The 19,806-nt window shown below is 41.1% G+C and overlaps 1 protein-coding gene across 1 annotated transcript in view; it reads left to right on the top strand.

The window, feature by feature from the left end:
* Positions 1-9,335: 9,335 nt before the first annotated feature.
* agrn (agrin) overlaps positions 9,336-19,806 on the top strand; it is a 295,804-nt gene continuing 285,333 nt past the window's right edge. Inside the window, exons 1-2 of the mRNA XM_071203838.1 lie at positions 9,336-9,766; positions 11,186-11,447. Of these exons, the coding sequence (XP_071059939.1) occupies positions 9,566-9,766; positions 11,186-11,447 (463 nt within the window). The 5' untranslated portion in view covers positions 9,336-9,565. The remainder of the gene's footprint in view (positions 9,767-11,185; positions 11,448-19,806) is intronic.

A 19,806-nucleotide genomic window follows, 5' to 3' on the forward strand; every position in this document is an offset into this window, starting at 1 on the left:
CGACTGAAAAAGTTTGGGAACCACTGAGCTAGTGTGATAGCCGCTATCTTTGCCTGTATGCTGTCTGATGTCCTTGGCAGGTGGTAAACAATATATTTTAGTCAAAAAACATCTGCCTTTAGCAATGACAAAAACACGGCTGATGAGATACAGTGGTCTTGTTTAAATGTCCATGAAAGTAAACCAATAGAATGAGCTGAAAAGATGCTTAAACGCTTAAACATATTTTGCAATATAGGCCTAAGTGCAAGTTTAAAATAATAATAATAATAATAATAATAATAATAATAATAATAATAATAATAATAATAGGTCTTTAGTTTAATACTTTTATTAAACAAAAACCTCAATTTTAACTTGTGCAGTATAGCCCTACCAATTATTGTGTTTAGAAGAAAATGGGTTAATATTGAAGCTGGTTGTGTCCAAAAATAACAGCAACAATCCATGTATAACAACAACAACAACAACAACAACAACGTATAGCTACATTAAGAATACTATACAATAACATGCAGTGGAAATGTTTTTGGTGTTTGGGTGTGCTCTTTTTCAAACTAGTCATTAGGCCTACTGCTATAAAACAAATCTCATTTAGATGTCGAAGCCAATGAAAATCTTATTTAAAACCACAAAGTCGGTTTGCCTTACTTTGAGTGTAGTATTTCCAGATGATGTTACAGATTATATCAGTTGATAATTTGAGACAATATTTCACTGCACCTATCCAGAGGAATAGTGTTAGATAACTGTGTTCTCCTGTAATACAAGCAACCCATTTGATTAATGCCTTATCTTCTGTGAAATCACCAACAAGCATAATTTTTCATTGAATAGAATGTTGTTTATTTGTGTAAACTCAGCTGTCAGAGCCAAGGACCTACTTGAACAATTTTCTGCAAATATCCTCTCTAGCAACTGTGCATAACCAAGCCTGTCATTTCCCCAGGAATAGAAGGGTAGCCTACTTAAAATTACAGCTTTTGAGGAGTGGAAATGTACGCACTGTCTGTTTTTAAATAGGAGCTCGAACAAAATAGCCATATGGTAGCATTTACAGATGTAAAGATAGGAATTTTTACGATATAAGGGGAATCTTTAATGACATATGAAAGAGAGTGAATTGAGAACCCGCCTATTAAGCTGTTGAGTTCAATTTTACATTTAATACTTAAAGGTGGGGTAGGTAGTTCACTTCAGAAACACTTTTTGTTATATTCCATGGAATGCTCTTAACATCCCGATAGCAATGAATACATGAAATGCTTTGACAATAAATACATAAAAAAACGTCATCTGTGGAATCCGTGGCGCTGTAAAAACCACGACCAATCATCTGCCTCGGCCCGGGTCAGATAACTGGGTTGCGGTCGGATAATCCAAAAATCAGCTCCTAAATTCTAACCCTATCATCTATTCCTTGACCTCTGAGTGAAACGTCACGGGGTTAAGGGATAGTCGATAGGAGAATTCAAAAGGACTTAGGAGAAGAGACTGCGGTACTTTAGAGAATCCGACTGCACTTTCACTATCCGACGTGTTTATCATATATTATGCGCCAGTGAACGTCATGAATGTGCGTCTGCTGCTGTGGGGAAACTATGGAAACTTCAGTTTTCTATATAGCGGACTACAACATGGATGTTTAATAAGAACGAGGGACTGTTAGAACGGGGTACAAAAATACTGGACTCAAATGCGACGGCTCAGATTTTAATGAAAAAATAAAACAAAGTTTTAACAAAAAATCACTCAAGCGAGGACAAAACAAAACTTCTGGGTCTCTGACTGCCACTGAGGGACTTCCGGGTCATAGGAAGGTTCCTAAGCTAAATGGACTACTCGCCCTGGTTTCTCCATTCTTAACAATGGACTTATATACTAATAAAGGACTGGCTTACCTAAAGCCAGTTGAGTAACACTTGAAATATTTTTGCTCTATGAAACCTGATGTACTATATGATTCTGTTTTCTTCAAGTTTGTATTTTGTTGGTCGAACGCACTTATTGTATGTCGCTTTGGATAAACGCTAGGGGTGTAACGGTACACGTACCCCTACCGAAATTATTCGGTACGGGCCCTTTCGGTTCGGTACACGTGTGTACCGAAGTGTACCGAACGAATATAACGTTAAACGTAAAAAATTGAGAACGTGAACAACTTCTTGGAAGTAATCTGAGGTGCTGTGTCGCAGCATTCAGAGTAATTTGCTCCCATTGGGCTCATCGCGTCATAGAGCGAGCAAGTCATTTCATTGGATGAGAGGGCATGCTATGAGAGCTGGTCAGAGGGATACGTTCAAATTTAGTCGGTAATTTGAGGAACTGTCGAAAATTAATGGCGAACGCAGATAAAGTTGAGCTCGAAAATCCTCCAGCATCATTGAAGTCTCCGGTTTGGGAACATTTTGGTTTCGCAGTTACGTACAAGGATGACGGACAAAGACAGGTGGACCAAACCAAAGCTGTTTGTCGGCATTGTTTAACTAAAATTGGTTACGCGGCTAGCAATACATCAAACTTGCACACTCTTGAAAAGGCATCACCCGAACGTGAATATAACCGGTACTGACTGAAGTGCAAACCCAACTCCCGCTAGCATTTAGCCTCCACCACTCGCAAAAACTTCAGACCGAGCCAAAGCTATTATAAACGCCAAATATCCTTATGTTGCCATGTTAGCAAAGCGCTACCTGGCTGTATCTGCTACCTCTGTCCCTAGCGAGAGGGTTTTCTCCACAGCAGGAGACATTGCTAGTGCCAGCAGATCTGCCCTTTCAGCAGCCATGTGGACAAGTTCATCTTTCTTTAAACAACATGAAAATACAATGACAAGCAAGTCCTAATGTCAAGCTGGCTGCTTAGGTACTAGTACAGTACAGTTCAGATACAGATTATTTCAGTTCATCGAAATGCTGCACCTTAATGTTCATTTGATTATATTTTGTATTTATTTGAGTGAATATTCACAGTTTAATAATAATTAAAAACCCAAAACTAATAGTTTATGTTTTGTGAGTACTTGTACAGTAAAGTTCAAATACAGATTATTTCAGTTCATCGAAATGCTGCACCTTAATGTTTATTTTATTATATTTTGTATTTATTTGAGTGAATACATTATTCACAGTTTAATAATAATAAAAAAATATATATATATGTTTTGTGAAAAAAAATTCTGCTGTACCGAAAACGTACCGAACCGAACCGTGACCAAAAAACCGAGGTACGTACCGAACCGAAATGTTTGTGAACCGTTACACCCCTAATAAACGCGTCAGCTAAATGCAATGTAATGTAATTCTTACCTACCCTACCTTTAACATGAACAACTTTATTTGAGAAAAAGTTTACAGAGATTCAAACTGGAACAGACAGAGTGTTGCTATTTGTTTTATACCAGTGCCATTCTCCAATAAATCACACATCCTGTACAGTGGCGGACTGGCCGGTATGAAGTGGGCCGGTCGGACGATGTGGGCCGGTCGGATAAGTCACTAGCACCCCCCCCCACCACCGTCCCGTCGATAATTTACTAGCGGTATTTACTTGCGGTACCGAGGTGGGCCGGCGGTACCGAAGTGGGCCGGTCGAGAGTCCCGGGCTGATTTTTAGTCCTAGTCCTGCATCCTGATAATATTAAAGGGATATGATTTGATACTCTCTTTTCAAAGTTCCAATTTCGTTCCTAGAAGTTTTGGAGATAAATCTCAAGAATTCAAATGTTAGGAAATTGTATCATGCACATTGAGTCCATTAAAAAACGTAAAAGGTCAATGAAATCCAAGTTCACATTTTACAGTAGGCTATGCATTGTTAAATTGAAAGCCACATTCTTTTTTTTGTGGAAAATGGCATTACTGTAAGTGAAACAAGCTGTAAACTTGAAATCGCCTTATTGTAATGTTATAGCAGCAAACAGTTCCCTTTTTGCTTTTACCCATCCGTCAGAGTTGAAGTAACATTTTGATGGAGTGATGTTGCTCGTCCAATATTCACTCTGCTTTGTTTTATACATTTATTTTGATCACCAAATCTTAGAACGGCTGCCTCTTTAGCTATTAAGTGTTCCACTATGTTCACCAGCTCGTCCCAAATTGTCCACTATGTTGTTCTTATCAGGGCTCTTAAAACAGCTGCCTGCTTCCGCTTAAAAAAGCGAGGTTGGTAAAAGCCGAGATAGTGAACCAAAAAAGTGAAGTGGCGTGATGCAAAACCGAAACAATTAGCTGAAAGGTCCTAAAATGCTACGTACAGCTAGGCATAGTTGGGTGTTAATTCTCTGTGGGTTTGTCACTATGAGTATGAGCATTAAACATATTCGAAAGATCGATTCATGCAAAAAAAAGATTGGTGCAGCTTTAAGGTTATGCATGTAAATTAATGAGTGGTATTGTTTTTTGTATATGTGACCAATCTACATCTTAAATCATATTCTTGAGGAGGAAGTGGGAAGACGGTGCATAGGAAAATAGTAGCCATGATGCAAACACTTTATTTAAAATCCATTAGGCAAGTATTAAGGTGCAATACTCTTTTAAAGCTGACAGCAATGTAAGCTGCATCTAATAATTGATTACACTGGTGCAGTGCAGGCACATGACAAGACATCATCTATTCTCTAACAATAAAATCCGGAGAAAATCTGCCACTTCCTTATAGAGCCCCTCCTCCAACACACACGAACGCGCACATGACCAATGAGGGCACGAGATAAGTTTGTGCCCCGATGGAAGGCTGACAGGCAGGTAGGCCATCCACACTTGATTGGTTGTACTTTTTACAGTATAGAGAGGCGAAGTCCCTCCCTTTCCGGGAGCCTCCATGGGACCCCGGAAGCGTACAATTATACATTGAAGTCAATGGAGAGAGAAAGGTTATCTTTTGATCCTGTTTGAATTGTGCCACGAATGACACATATGATGTTTGTCAATTTAAAAGAATATTTTGCAAGTCAAAAAAATAAAAATGTGATGTAAAACTGTGAAGTTACACATTTTTTTGTGTGAAACCGCTCAGTGAACTACAGGTCTCTGGTCTCGCACAATACGCATCACCATCACAAAGACGGCCGTCACGTTAGCAAATTTCACCTGTTTCTTTCAGAATGAGAATAAAAGTATAAAACGAGGTGAACATCACTACAAGTCTGGACACGTTGAGAGCTGTACATACACGAAAGGGGAGTTAGTCGGTTCTGTAAGAGCCAGCATGCGGGACCGGCTTTACATGGTTTCGGTGAGTAATATGAGTGCAATGTGTAACGTTAATGTCAGCTAGCTAACAAGGTACACTAACGTGTTTTGTTTTAGTAACTAGTTTTCTCCTTAAGAACTTCGTGGTCTCTGTGTATGCTGTGGATTACATTAGTGTTCACAAGAACAAGGTACACTCCCGTGTTTTGTTTTAGTTGCTCTTCAGATTGAAGCGGCCAGTTTTATATAGTCTATACTGTATGTGTGATCTCCTTTTACATCTCGTTGTGTCATTTGAGTTTATTTGCTGTGTGTAGATTCAAGGATTTTGGTGACATGAACATGACCATCGCGGAGGCAGTCCAGTTACCATACTTCTGTCTCCGTGAGGAGGGTGGGTCATATATCACCCATACTGGCACCAGGTCCAAGGGCAGCTGCACATCACAGACCGGAGTCTGCTACTTTGTTGTGTGGACCACGAAGGAGGCGATTATCATCCCCATCCCCAAAGACCCTGCATGGCATGGAAATCTCCTCCTCCTGGAACAATTCTACACCCAGCATATGCTCCCTGTGTTGGCCAGTAGAGAGGAGGACATTTAAATAAACATACTCTTAACACCCTCAGACTCTGCGTTGTGTTTCGTATGTGTGATGGGTGTTATGCAGAGGGGAGGAAAACAGGACACAGCAGATTGGGATTGTGGTGGAGATGCTGAGCAGTTATTTAATTGTTGCATGTAATTATTATTATACTGCGTGCTTCTTAGTTATTCCATCTTTTGCTGTAACATGGATCTGTATGTAACTCTATATTCACTTGTTATCTACCACACTCCCTTCTACATCACACACCATCATTATACATGATGGTGTGTATAGGATATATATATTTGTATACATTACATATCTGTAAATTGTATAATTTTATTTAAACGTCTTTTTGATCTCTCTGTCTATAAACACAAACTGAGTAAGATTGACAATAAAGTTGACTTTGAAAAATATATATATATTCTTTATGAAAATAGTTGACTGTTGGCGAAATGAATCCAAATTAAACGTTGGACTGATCTACAACTACGCCTTTAAATCTCGACGGACAGTTTTTCTGTGGGATGGCAAGTTCCTATCTTTAAACATTTATTAGTTTTTTCTCAACAGATTTGATTTTCTGAAGTTAATTTAACTTTGCCGACCATGTAAGGTCATTATTAAAAAGGTACAATCAATTTGTTTAGGGTTGAATAAAATAATGATAAACATTTCATTTGGATAATTTACTGACAGAATAAGAAACTCAATAATGCTCTACTCACCTGTTCCCTTTTTATAAAGTGAAACAGTTGAAACGATAGATTTTAGTAAACTTAAAAACAACCTTCTCCAAAAGCTATCAAGGAATATACCGAATACTTGTTTTAGAACTTTATTACATATTTTTATATAAATAGTTTGAATGATCCATAATTGACAGAAGCTTGTGTTTACACTGACCTGTTACTCATATATTAATGTCTTTGTAACTTCTGTAAACCACGACCTCACTAATTTCTTTCATTCATCACGGTTCAGTAAACTAAGTGATACATGAACCAGTTGAATCATTATAATAACGTAGGATTGCAACTCTTTGAAACTGTAGGTGGCTCTTAAAAGAGCCGTTGTGTTTGGGTGTGCTGGTCTCAGGTCAGTCTAAGCCCTCTCTCCGTGGATGCGGCGGGCCAGCTGGATGTCCTTAGGCATGATGGCGACCCTCTTTGCTTGGTTCATCTTACTGGGGGGGCAGCTACATGGATATCGGTGCAGTCCACAGTCATTGTGCAGTTGAAGGCAGAATGGATGAAGGCAGAATGAATTTATTATTGACTCCGAATGAAACACAACTTCATGTCATACAATACATTGACTCTATTTGTAATTGTGTAAAAAAATAAAGCATTGATTAGCAAGCAGGACCTGCAGGAACAGAGCATGGTGATGGATGGAGCTGGGAAGAGAGAAGAATAAAGAAAACAGATCAACTTTATTATCGAATATTAAAAATTCAATTTCAAAACAAGTTGCCGCTCCGACAGTATGTAAAGATGATTTCACTTGACCTATGCAAAATATCACACTCAATACATGTGTGTCTCTGGGGGGTGCATTGTGCCTTTGAAGTATATAAATAATATACCATAACCAAATACTATTACGTACAGTGGAAATCAGGTTGCCAGAGCAGGTCAGTGTGCATGTTCCTCAGGGTCTCAGCAGTTACAGGTGAGGGAAAGGAAATAAAAGAGAAAAAGGTCAGTAACAACACTTTAAAGTAACAAGACTTTGAATAATTATCTCTTTTAATAATGTTCTATCAGTAATCACTCAACTACTGTCTTTCCAACAAACAGATTGACTCACTATCATCACAATGAAACACGTCCAGAAGAATGGACCACAGATGGAAATGAGCTATTAGCTATAATCTGGCATATTGCATCTCTTCTCTTTGCTGAGATTAATGTTTTTGTATGCATGGTCCTTCTATAAATAAATGTCATGCAAAGCTGCCTGCCTGCCTTCCTTCGACTCTCCCTGAACTGCCTGATCTTTTAATGTTCAATGTTAACCATTTGAGCAGATCGCATTAAGTAGAAAAGATCGCAGATGCTAATGTGCCGTTAGCCTACCTCCCGCCCCCTTAGCACCTAGTGGAGGGGGCGATAGGCTCCTCTTCAAATGTTTCACAAAATACTTACCATCATGACTACTCTTACTGTTTAAGATTTGGGTTTACTTCATGTTAAGGCTAATACAAATGACAAGGCTAAGTAATGTGATGCTAACTAACGTGCTCGCTACTAGCTATGTAGCTAGCTTGACTATGTTCCATGCACAACATGTGTATTACCTGATATGTCTGATCCAACGACTCCTGGTCCTTTCATCAGACGGGAAGCGATAGAACGAGCAAAGTGGTATGATCACTTGTGTGATTACAACCTGGTACAAAGCACACAGGCATCTTGTAAAAGTGAATTTATTTTTAGCAATCTCTTATTTATTGGAGGGAATAAATCAGTTATGAGATCTTCTTCTTCGCTTTAATTACGAGTCGCAACCACTTGGAGCATTATCGCCTGTGACATCACTTACGCGAGCCAGAATGGGATTTGGGATTTGTAGTCTTTGTAGTCGCGTATTTTTCATAGTCTTATATTTCAACAGTTTTACGACAAAATGTGACTTTTTTGACATGGAACTTATTGTTTAAGATTGACAAACATCATATATGTAGTTCGTGGCACAATTCAAACGGGATCAAAATATACGTTTTCTCTCTCCATTGAATTCAATGTAAATTTTTCGCTTCCGGGGTCCCATGGGCCGGAAGTAGATGGGCGTGACTTCGCCTCTCTATTACGGCTTCTACAGATGAAATTTTGTTATGGATTTTTTGTCAAAGCACTTAAGATATTCATTGCTATCGGGATGTTAAGAGCATTCCATGGAATATAACAAAAAGTGTATCTCGAGCCGGTTTCTGAAACTTAACTACCCCACCTTTAAAACCTAACTTTATGAATGAACTATGAGATAAAATGCTTGCTGTGTTTTTTTTTATAGCCTACTGTCTTTAATCTCGGACAGTGCTGTATCCATTATGAAATGGATAATTTGGAAGCTAGAGGTAGCCTATGATATCCTGCACACTGATGACCCACCAAATGGATGTCATGTTTACAGTCAACACTGCTATGACATTCCATAAGCTATCATATGGGATCCTCTGCTTGCTTCTTTCTCAATGCGTCTGCAAGATTTGGAGGTTGCTTCTGATGGGTACCGGAGGTAAGGACACCCTTTTTCCGACTGGGGGCGGCGTTGGACAGCCACTTTCAGCCGGCATCGCATCGTGCAGTACTCCTCTCCCGCCACCCACCCACCTACCTCACCACCACCCACCCACCCTCACTTGTGGAATCAGCAATTCAGATCGCATGCAAATCCAGGAGCGTCACCGTGAATGTGTGTGTGTGAGTCGAGAGGAAAAGAGAGGGAGAGATTGAAGTGCAGTTGCATTCCTGGAGAGAGAGAGAGAGAGATATATATCCCTGCCCCTTGCTCCTCCTTTCTCCTCCTTCCTCTCTTTCCTCCTGGTCTCCCAGCCGGCGGCGGCAGAGAGGGATTTTCAACCCGGGCTGCAGATGCAGGGAACAGGGCTGCAGAGTGAAAGAGACACCGGTAGTTAGTAGGGAAGTTGTGGAAAGAAGTGATTATTTTTGGAGAAACGCATTCGAAAGAGTTTGTTCACGGACGCTCCGGGAAGTGACATTTTAATTTCTTGAAAGTTAACTTTTTTCGGTTACATCCGTGTGGTGGTCATGGGTTCCCATCGGACACTCGCGGGCGGCCGGACAGTGCTGCTTGTGGCGGGGCTGCTCGTGGCTCTGGGGCACCGCTGCGCCGCAAGCTGCCCAGAGAGAGAATTGGAGGACAGGGAAGAGGAGGCCAACATAGTTTTGACCGGCACCGTGGACGAAATAATAAACATGGACCCGGTGCACAATACCTATTCTTGCAAGGTACGTGTTTTTATGTGGTTTTCGTAACTAGCAAGTTACCGCAGGGGGGAAATACACCTGCTTCTTGCACCGCAAGTACTGCTAATAGTGTTTTAAGTGGAATGTTAAAAGTCCCATTATCTCTTAACATCGTGTATCCCATGGAAGCCATTACCAGCACGTTTCTAGTCCAACTCTCTCAAAAGCATCAACAGCTTGCCTGAAAAACATTTTACATACTCATTCATCCAGAAGCGTTTGGCAGCAGTTACATGAACACACACAGCGAATCCACTTTACTTGGGTTTCACTTACCAACTATCTACAATAAAGGTCTAACCAAGCTTGCAATCATCCCAAACATATGTATGTAAGAGACTCACTTCTGTGACTCTTACTTTATTTCTAGTCATAAATGTTAAAAAACATGCAAATTCATTTTCCAGAGGCTCCCAAGTGATATTCTAAATTATGATTTGTCCTGTGGCGTTGCTGACAAGTGCATCTCTAACTAGAGATTTGTGACTTAACAGTTATATCCCTTGGGATGAAAGACAATTCCGTAATAAGATGATTGGGTAGTAGGCTACCACAAAAACACTTAGCAGTCAGTAGGCTACACAGGTAAGTAAGCGACAATAACATGTTTTTTTTCTTTTTCTATGAAGACAGTTTCAACAAGTGCTGCAAGGTTTGCCCATCATGTCTCTGACTAAGGTACCACATGTATAATGGGGCTGAAAAACAACAGCCACTGTTCCACAAATAATCACATTTTCAGGCTTCCTCCATCCTCATTCCAAAGCCCTTCTTAAAACGAACTTTTGCATCATCGTGGGCTTGTGGTAGACCACTCTATAATCAGTCAAAAATAAACAAATGGTGTTTGGCCAGCTCTCTCGCAGCTCTTTTCCTCTGCACCCACACGCTTCCCGTCTCCCGGTGAATCAGTGGAGTAGATTAGACGCACACGGCTTTCCCTCTGGAAACAGAAACCACCACCAAGCGCTGACATGAGATAAGGCGGCTAACATGTAGCAGAAGGTGCGAGCTTTCTCATGACTGTGCATAAATCAGACTTTTTGTTGCACTGATGTATGGAATCAAAATGCATTCTGCTTTATTTTAGATACGTGTATCTGGATGTATTGTATGAGATGTATTCAAATATAAATAATTACTGTTATTGCATAAAATGGTAAGGAAAGTTTGTTTTGCGTAGGTGAAAATAAGTTATTTGTAAAGATCAGAAAAGCACCTGCCTGTCATTCCACAAACATGCATGTTAAGGAGAAACCATGACTCACATAGCCCGGAGCTAGCCAGTGGCCCCAAATCCCTAACGGAGCCCTTGTGCATACCTATTAAGGAAAATAATATGTATGTTCTTGACAAAATACTAAGAAATATGGTGTCTTTCTGTTTTTTGTTCGGCCGTAGGTCAGGGTGTGGCGCTACTTGAAAGGGAAGACCAACATCAACCGTGAAATCCTCCTGGACGGCGGCAACAAGTTGATGATAGGCGGCTTTGGCAACCCCGGGATCTGCGACAACCAGGTAGCCACGGGTGACACTCGCATATTCTTTCTCAACCCTGCCAAGGAAGACATGGGACCAGAACACAAGAACGAACTTATGCTCAACTCAAGTCTGATGAGGATTACCCTGCGCAACCTGGAGGATGTGGAACACTGCGTGGAAGGTAAGCAGCCTCTTGTGAATGGAATAACCTGTCTTTCTTAGGATGGAATACACAGCACGTGTTGTTGGGAGTCTTAAAAGCCCGGCAACATTTTGCAATAAACAGCTAAACAAAACACAACTATAACGCAGCGTCCATACAGCGGCGTGCTGTGTGGACGCTGTGTGGACCAAGCTTGCCGGTGGGCGTGTCTGAAACTCAACCAACAACCAATCACATGAATCTCTCGCCCCGGACACACAAGCACGCGGTTTGATTGGCTTGAGCTTGTACTGGCTTATGATTTGATTGGCTGACACTAACGTCGAAGCGTCAAAAGTTGAGCATTGCTCAACTTTTGAAGCGAGCAACGCGAAGCAACGGAACTACAATGAAGTTCGGCAAAGCGTGACGTCACCCCATTCAAAGTGAATGGGCTTAAGCGTTGAAGCTTCAACACACCCCGCAAAGGGACGGGCCGTAACGCAAAGCATCTGAATTAGCACTAAGCGAAAGAGTGCTAACGCACTTAGCACATAACTCACGGTAGAAATATGTTATACTTCATCGGATCTGCACAAACAATATATCACCTGAAAGCTGAGATTCCACAGATTCCAATGGTATAAGTATCATCCCTGTGCGACAAAACTCACGGCAGCGAAAGCCAGCAAAGACAACACACAACTTCACTTTATGTAGCCAACACGGAAAATACGTCTTACCTTTGCTGTTTTATGATCAAAAGTTGTGTTCAAGGGCATTAAAATGCATATAAACGCTGCTGAAGGTTAATCCAATGTCTCTGTGTCCCTTTGAAATGATTACTGATAATCCATCATCACATTTATGGCAATAAGCCTAGTTTTTAGAGCGTAACATAGCTTTCGGTTTGGGCAAGCTGCGTGCGCATCACTCTCACTCCTCAATGGTAACGTGTAGATGGATTTAGGAACTCCCTCTCGATTCTATTGGCTCTAACCGTTCAAAAGTGGTGTCAATCACCAGCATCGACCAATGGGTTCCAGAGATATGGCAAATACACCCAGAGGTGTTTTTTTCTTTTCTAAACCTCTCTAAAAAGGTCAAATGTCACTTGTTTTGCATCAATCTTGATACAGGGTACTTATTATATGTTATAGTTTGGATTCCTGAAGCCTTTAGTCTACTATCCCATCATTCAAGGGTGGTTTTCACTATAAGTAAATGATTTATTTTTTGGACGGAAACTATAATTTACATTTTTTTACTATGTTCAATCTGAATTTACTTTAAAATAAAAACATCTATATTGATTCTGACTTTTCTACATCCAACTCACAGGTGTATCATTGCTTTGAGAAAAAAGTTATTAATTTACCCCTTTTAGAAGTGAAGATATAGTAATTTGTTCTGGTCATGTCATTTTCGAGCCTGAAACCTGAAAAACAGGCTCAGGGCTTAACAGGTTAAAAAAAGTAGTTCTAGGAATTCTTAACATTTATAGAAATTCATTTGTAGGTTTATCAGGGCATATCATTGCTTTTTAATAAGTTGTTGGAATATTTCCTGTTACCTGTGAGAAATTCAGTTTAGGATTCACGCTGTTGTTTCCCACAGTAATTGTAAATCACTTAAAGCGGCAAGGATTTCATACACCGGTGGTTGCTGAAATTATATAGCTTCAGGCACAGTGTCAAAGTTTCCCAGAACTCCCTGAAACAAGGACACATGAGTCATTTTAGGAGCTTTGTTGCCATGGTGAAGCTCCAGCTTTTCCCAGCGTAGCCTTGAGGTAGGTGAGTCTGGATAGCACCTTGAGGACACGGGTTGAGTGGTTAAGGGATGATCCCCGACCTTTGAACCTTGTAGCAGGCCCCTTTTATTGAGTCAGAGGTGAAACTAAAACACATTCACGTAAAACGTGACATGGGAGCTTTACAGGGCAATGCAGGTTCCCACCATAGGTTCCCACACACTTTTTTTCACAACAAATTCATAGCCTTTTACTGTTTTAACTTCACTGTAAAAGAAACTGAAAATAACCCTTTACCTACATAGAGAAAAGGGCAGCAGAAACAGGCCATGAATGGCTGGATCAAACTTGCCCACACATATATTGCTTATATTGTGCTTTATTCTATGGATTTGTGTACCAGAACTTTAGCATGAAAAGAGTTAATCAAAAACTTCTATTCCTCTGAGGCCTTTTTTGGTTGAGAGGTAATTTGTCAAGCTCTTATGAGATGAGCCATACAGCCATGACTAATAAATGTCAGCATCTACCGTGACTGTGAGACTGTAGCCGCCTCTGCCCCCATTGCCAGCGAGCAGTGAGCAGTGAGCTTGCTGCTGTTTAACTTTTACTGGTGCTTGACAATATTGGCAGCTGTTCAAAGTTTGAATCTAACACTTAGGTTGGCCCGGGAACACCAGGGGGAAACGAATCAGAGCATGAATCACCTTGCTGAAGACTTTCTGCGGCGATTGCGAGAGTTGCTTGAGTCTATAACCTGGGTATTTTCATCTGAACATTTCTAGGTGGCAGAATGTTCCAATGGATGGAGCTTGTTTGCAGTGTTAAGTTGCATTTGGCACTCACATAAAACTTCTTCTGTTTGTCTGTCCAGGCACGAAACACTGCACGGCTAACCTTTTTATTCACCCCCCTTTTCTTCTTTTTGGACTCCTGTTGTTGAAAGGGGAGTTTCTTGGCTCTGACAAGTCTAGAATGTGCCCTTTTTGTTTAGGGGCTTTGTACTTGAAGAGGGTTTACTTAACATAACCTCATTTTCTCATATCACCTTACAGTTGAAGGAATAGCGGTAAGAAAATACTTCAAGAAAGTAAAGGCTAGACAGAAATCATGTTTTAAGGAATCTGCAAGAACTGAACCTTTTTTCAGGGGCTTCCTATGCATTTTTTTCCTATAAGTAATATCTTGATACACTTCCAAGGTTCAGCCACACAGTGCAATCTGTATTTGTTTTGAATTTGAGTGGAATTCACCCCGATAATTACCTTGCATGTCTCCATCCGGTAGAGAATGAGCTTTGAGGCTTGTTTCAGGGAAGAGTTTTAATTAAGAGAGTCAAGTCAGATCCCATCCGCTCCGTGCAACCACTACCCCCGGAGACTGTTGGATGTCAGTACAGCGGGACAAGACTCTACCTGCCGCAACACTCATTGTACCATCCTCTGCTCTCGCCTCATTCTTGACATTTTCGATAGCTAGGATAGACTCAGGAATGCCTGGCAGAGAGCTCGGTGGGAAGGCGCGTTGTCTGAGGTTGAAGAAAAAAGGCTTTGTGTGAGCTCCCTGCCACCAAGAGTTTTGAGAAGGACGCGTACACGAAGGAAAATTCGATGAATGATGTGATGTAGATGTTTTGGGTGGAATTTACTGGATGTTGTGTTTGCTGTGGCATATTTGTTTGAGTTTGGATCAACGCCCTGTGAAAAAGGATGCCTTCAGGCGCTATGTTTCACGCTCCTTTTCTACTGCTGTGCTCGTCGCCCTGGGCCGTGGCACTTCAGGGCCACTCAGTCCATGTGTGTGATCACTTTGCTGCAGGCTTTCATGTGCCATAGTTGCCCACCCCCAGTGGAGTGTTTACAAGATCTCAGTAAACACTTGCAGTGCTGTTAAAATGTTGTACACATAAGATTGGCCTACTTTACTTACTCACGCCCTTACCAGTATTTCTAGGGTTGGAATATGAAACTGACATATCAAAAAAGTTCTACAAAAATGTGGTAAAGAGGCAATCAATTGAAAGGTATGCACTCTGTATATTATCATTTTCTCCTGTGCTGTGTTAACGGCAACAAAGAGAGAAGGCGGAGGTGTTGTGGGTTTGGAAGAGAGGAAGCCCTCTTGATGGAGAAGTGTTGAGCGTTCAGGGAGATCTTATCTGTCTTGGTCTGTTTATCAGCTGCTTTTGTTTCAGCCCCTGATGACTCGATGCCAGCGTCTTTTGCTCAAGGCCCTGACGAAGTACAGCAACAAAGGGCTGTTTCTTCCTTCTGTCTTCATCTCTTCCTCTAGTTCGACTCTATTTAGAAGAGGAGAGATGAGTCAGTCAGAAAGTCGGTGCACAGTCATGCAACAGCTGCATCAAAGATATATCCTTTGTCCCTTTGTGCTGCTGCTATTTAAAAAAAGAAGCATACTACTGTGTGCAGCCAGTGTGCTCCGCCGGTTAGACAATCAAAAGTCCTTGTGGGATGTTAATGAGCGGCATTTTACTGCTCAACATACCACTAACTCTTTATGATCCATGTGTACAGCAGTCCAGAGGCTCACTGCTAATGGGGTAAGCCAGGCTTGCTGAGAACATGATGGGGGTCCTTATTTGCCAGCAGGTGGTCTTGCTTAATGATGGGCGAGCAGACAGTCCTGTGGAATGCTTCTCGGGGTGGGTGGGATGTGGGATGACTGTTTTGCCCCCCACCCCACCTCCCCCTTGTCCAGCGATCCTTCAATGAATGAACCTAGGCCTCACGGGAAAAAAATGTTTCCTCAATGTTTGTGCAAGGAGGAGGCCCGGACTTCGCAGGAATTCCTAACCTGCACAAAGCTCCTACCTGGCTGCCTGCACCCCCCTCCTCACCTTTTAGATATGTGATGAGATAATGAAAGATTGATAAGGGAAAAATGGAGAGGAGTTCAGTTTTTAGCCCTGCGATGTACTCTTTCATAACGTAAATGCCTTTATGCCTGTCATCTACAGGGCAGTTAACTCCTGTTTTTCTAGAACAATTAAAGCCTTACTAAAATATGAAAGGGTCACTCACTTCACAGCTTTAGTTTATCAGTGACTCAACACTCTGGAAGACGAAGTATGTTGATAGACCAGCCCAGGTTTTTCCCAGGATTTCATTTAGCGCCATCTAAGCTCCTTATGGTTCTCATGCTACACTATAATGTTCTTAACAGTAGCCTCTCTCATTAAGCATATGGCTACATCTGTTTTATTCCTATTACCTGATAGAGAACCTATGCTTGCTTCCCAGAAGGTCTATTTCTCACGTGTCATGATTTCCAGTTTAGCGGAGGCAGTCTTTATTTCCGCTATAAAACACTGAGAATCCTGGCAGCAAGGTTGTTGCCCTATAATTTAAACATCAGCCACCAATACCACCTACTCATGTTTTAATCTTGCAAAGGCATTCTAGAAAGAGATTAGAACTACTATTTATTTGACTTCCCCAGTGCTTGTAGGAAAATCCCAAAGGTAGATGGAGTTTTATTTTATTGTGGCTTTAAAAAGTGTGGGAGAACACTATGTAGACAGGTGACTGAGCTAAACCACTGGGTTCTTTATCCAGTACACAAGCAGCCTTTTGTCTTGAGCAAGGAGAAGTCAAGTAGACGGACATTGATGTTTGGATTTTTCTCAGGGTCCTTGAATGGATTAGGCTATAGTCTAAGAGGGAGAGTTCACTTTCTTGGTGTAGAGCTTTTCTACTAAGGTGTGCCCCCTGGTAAATCTGCGTCCCCCGTGTGGCTTATGTCAAAGCATTTATTGAGTGAAGTGAACAGAATTGGACAAATAGAAAGGCTTGATGAAAGGCTTTGATGAAGTAAGCAACAAAGGCTTGACGGGAGAAACGAGACCAACAGACCTGTTTCACAGCTAGTCCAGAGTCTCCAGTTATTGTGCATTTTAGATTTTAATTAAAAATGTGGGAGCGGCGAGCCTGCTTGGCATGGCGATAAAGGACTCCGAAATGAGAAAGTCGTGAAAGATGGACGGGAGCATTGGAGGAACGCACCACTTAACCGCAGTCTGTTCACCTTGGCTCATATCCCAGACAAAACCAGGAGTGTATCACTCTCATGCGGATAAGAATCCTAGATGGTATTGATATTTTCTGAAAGATACCTACATGTAGTGACATGCCTGTCACTTCAGTGAGATGTTAACATGCTCACGGTGTACACACAGACATACTGTTTAACATCTTGCCTGTCCAAATATATTGTCTGTCTTGTGATAGGGCAGGATCTACATGTCTTGTTGTAATTTTAGTTTTGTACTTGCTCAATGCAATATGACACTATTATTTATATATATATATAATTTTATTTTCCTTTTCTGTAAAATACAGTATATGTATAATGAACAACATTTAATTATTCTCGTCTCGAGACATTTCAAAGATTTTTCTGCTTCTCTTGCGACAGTTCAGAAACATAGCCTTTTAGCAGAAGTATTTCTCAAACAAAGGTTTTCCAACATGGCACCGTTTTTCCAGCTGTTGTTGGAAGAAAGTCTCTCAATCATGATTTGTAGTTCTAAATAAGTCATTAGAAAGTACATTTGATTGCCAAGCGGTGTTAAGGAAAGGAAGGAAGTGTAAAGGAAGCTTGTGTCAAAGTCCCAGTTAAGCTCTTCTTTAGTTTAGGAACAGCAAAGTGGAACTGACCTGGGAGGTGCTGCGCATGGACTTGGATGTACAGTGACCCGGAAACCTCCCTCTTCAATCCCAGACATAAAGAGCTCAGAGCAGCAGTCTGCATGAGTTCTGGGCTCCCTCTGGGGAACTGGATCCGTGACAAAATTCTTGATCCAAGAGCACATTTCTGAAGCAGGGCAGCTGCCGTGGCAAGTGTGGCTACTTACTGTCAACATGCCAGAAACATCAGGTTTAGAGAAAAAGGGTTATGGTGGGACACTATGGTGGGATAGCAGAGGCCTCAACGTGACTTGTATTTAGGTCAGATCAGCTGTCACTCTGGAGCGGCTCAGATCAAGAGAAAACTGGGGTAGAAATATTTTTTTTTGGGCCCTTTACATGCTGTTTGTTGTTGGATACATAAGGGATTCCTTTGAGAAACTTTTCTTTTGAAAAAGATGGACACACTATAAAGTAAACTTGGTGTACTTGGTGAGCTCTATTCAAACTATGCTTTTATTAGGAAGCATATTTTACCAATGTGTTTGGCATTTAGTATCAAAACTTGTCTGTGAAATTAGAGTATCATTTAGGGAATGCAATACAGGAAGTACATGGTTCAGAGGTTAGTTACATCCTATCATCTTCTGGATGTAAGCTGAAGACGCACTGACCCAATACTGGTGAATTATGCCTATCATGCTCCCTGCTGTCTCATGGTATCCACCTGTTAAGGCCCTGTCACACTGTACCGAAATTGACACCCGATGGACACACGATAAAGGAAATGTTCAAATTTGGCTGTGATCGTAGCAACATCGGGCCATTCGTGAGGGCATCCAAGGCAATCATATGACCGCCGGTGGAGTTTCTCAGGCTCCGGCAGCAACTTCGTGAGCGGCAACTTCGTAAGGCACTCGTGAGGGCATCTTGTCAAATCGTGTCATCTTCGTGTTATCATCGGTGCATTCGCCCTCACTCTGATCGGGGCGAATGCCCGATGGCACCGAGGATAACAAGATGCCCTCACGATGGCCTTACGAAGGGCAACATTGACACACGAATTCAACACGAAAATGAACCTTCGCAAGGTCCTTCGGCAATTTTTTGGCATGCCAAAGATTTTACCACTGCTCACGAAGTTGCTGCCGGAGCCTGAGAAACTCCACCAGCGATTATATGATGGCTAAAGATGCCCTCACGAATGGCCCGATGTTGCTACGATCACAGCCGAATTTGAACATTTCCTTTATCGTGTGTCCATCGGGTTGTTTTATTGCACAACAAAATCATGTAAACATATTATGTAAATAACCCAATTTGTGTTCTGTGAACTAAAAAGGATATAATATATTATTTTGAAGGACAGTTGACAGGAAGTTGTTGTTGTTATGGAAACAACATTGCGGAGAAAACGTAATATTTTCTACATATAAAGACGGATAAAGTAAAGAACAAAGTCTGAAGATATCAGTACAGTATCATAGTACTGTAACATAATTGTTTTTGTTACTTTCATTGCAGTTGTATGTCTTAAATGTAATGTAAATGTTGCATTCGTGTGTGGTTCGGGGCCATCTTCGTGCGAAATTCACAATTCCATATTCGTGTGTCCATCGGGTGTCAATTTCGGGACAGTGTGACAGGGGCTTTACTTACTGCCATTCATATGCACAGCAATGAGGCTAATTATACAAAGCTGGTATCATTGTTTCCAGGCTTCACTAGCTATATTTGGATTGAATCAGAATACAGTTTTATTGCCAAGTAAGTTTCCACATACGAGGACTTTCCTTTGGTGTGTAATGGTGCATACATAAACACATTAAGCGAAGTAAAGTTGTAAAAAAAAAACTATTATAAAGGCTGTTTTAAAAACATTTACAAACATTATAAAATAGAGGTCATATTAAAATTAGATAATAAGAATATGAGAAATGTATCTGAAAAATCAAATATGTGCAGTATATCCGAAAGTGGAAGAATGCAGCTTTAAAAG

This window comes from Pseudochaenichthys georgianus, chromosome 7 (assembly GCF_902827115.2).
Source record: "Pseudochaenichthys georgianus chromosome 7, fPseGeo1.2, whole genome shotgun sequence".
Classification (NCBI taxonomy): domain Eukaryota; kingdom Metazoa; phylum Chordata; class Actinopteri; order Perciformes; family Channichthyidae; genus Pseudochaenichthys; species Pseudochaenichthys georgianus.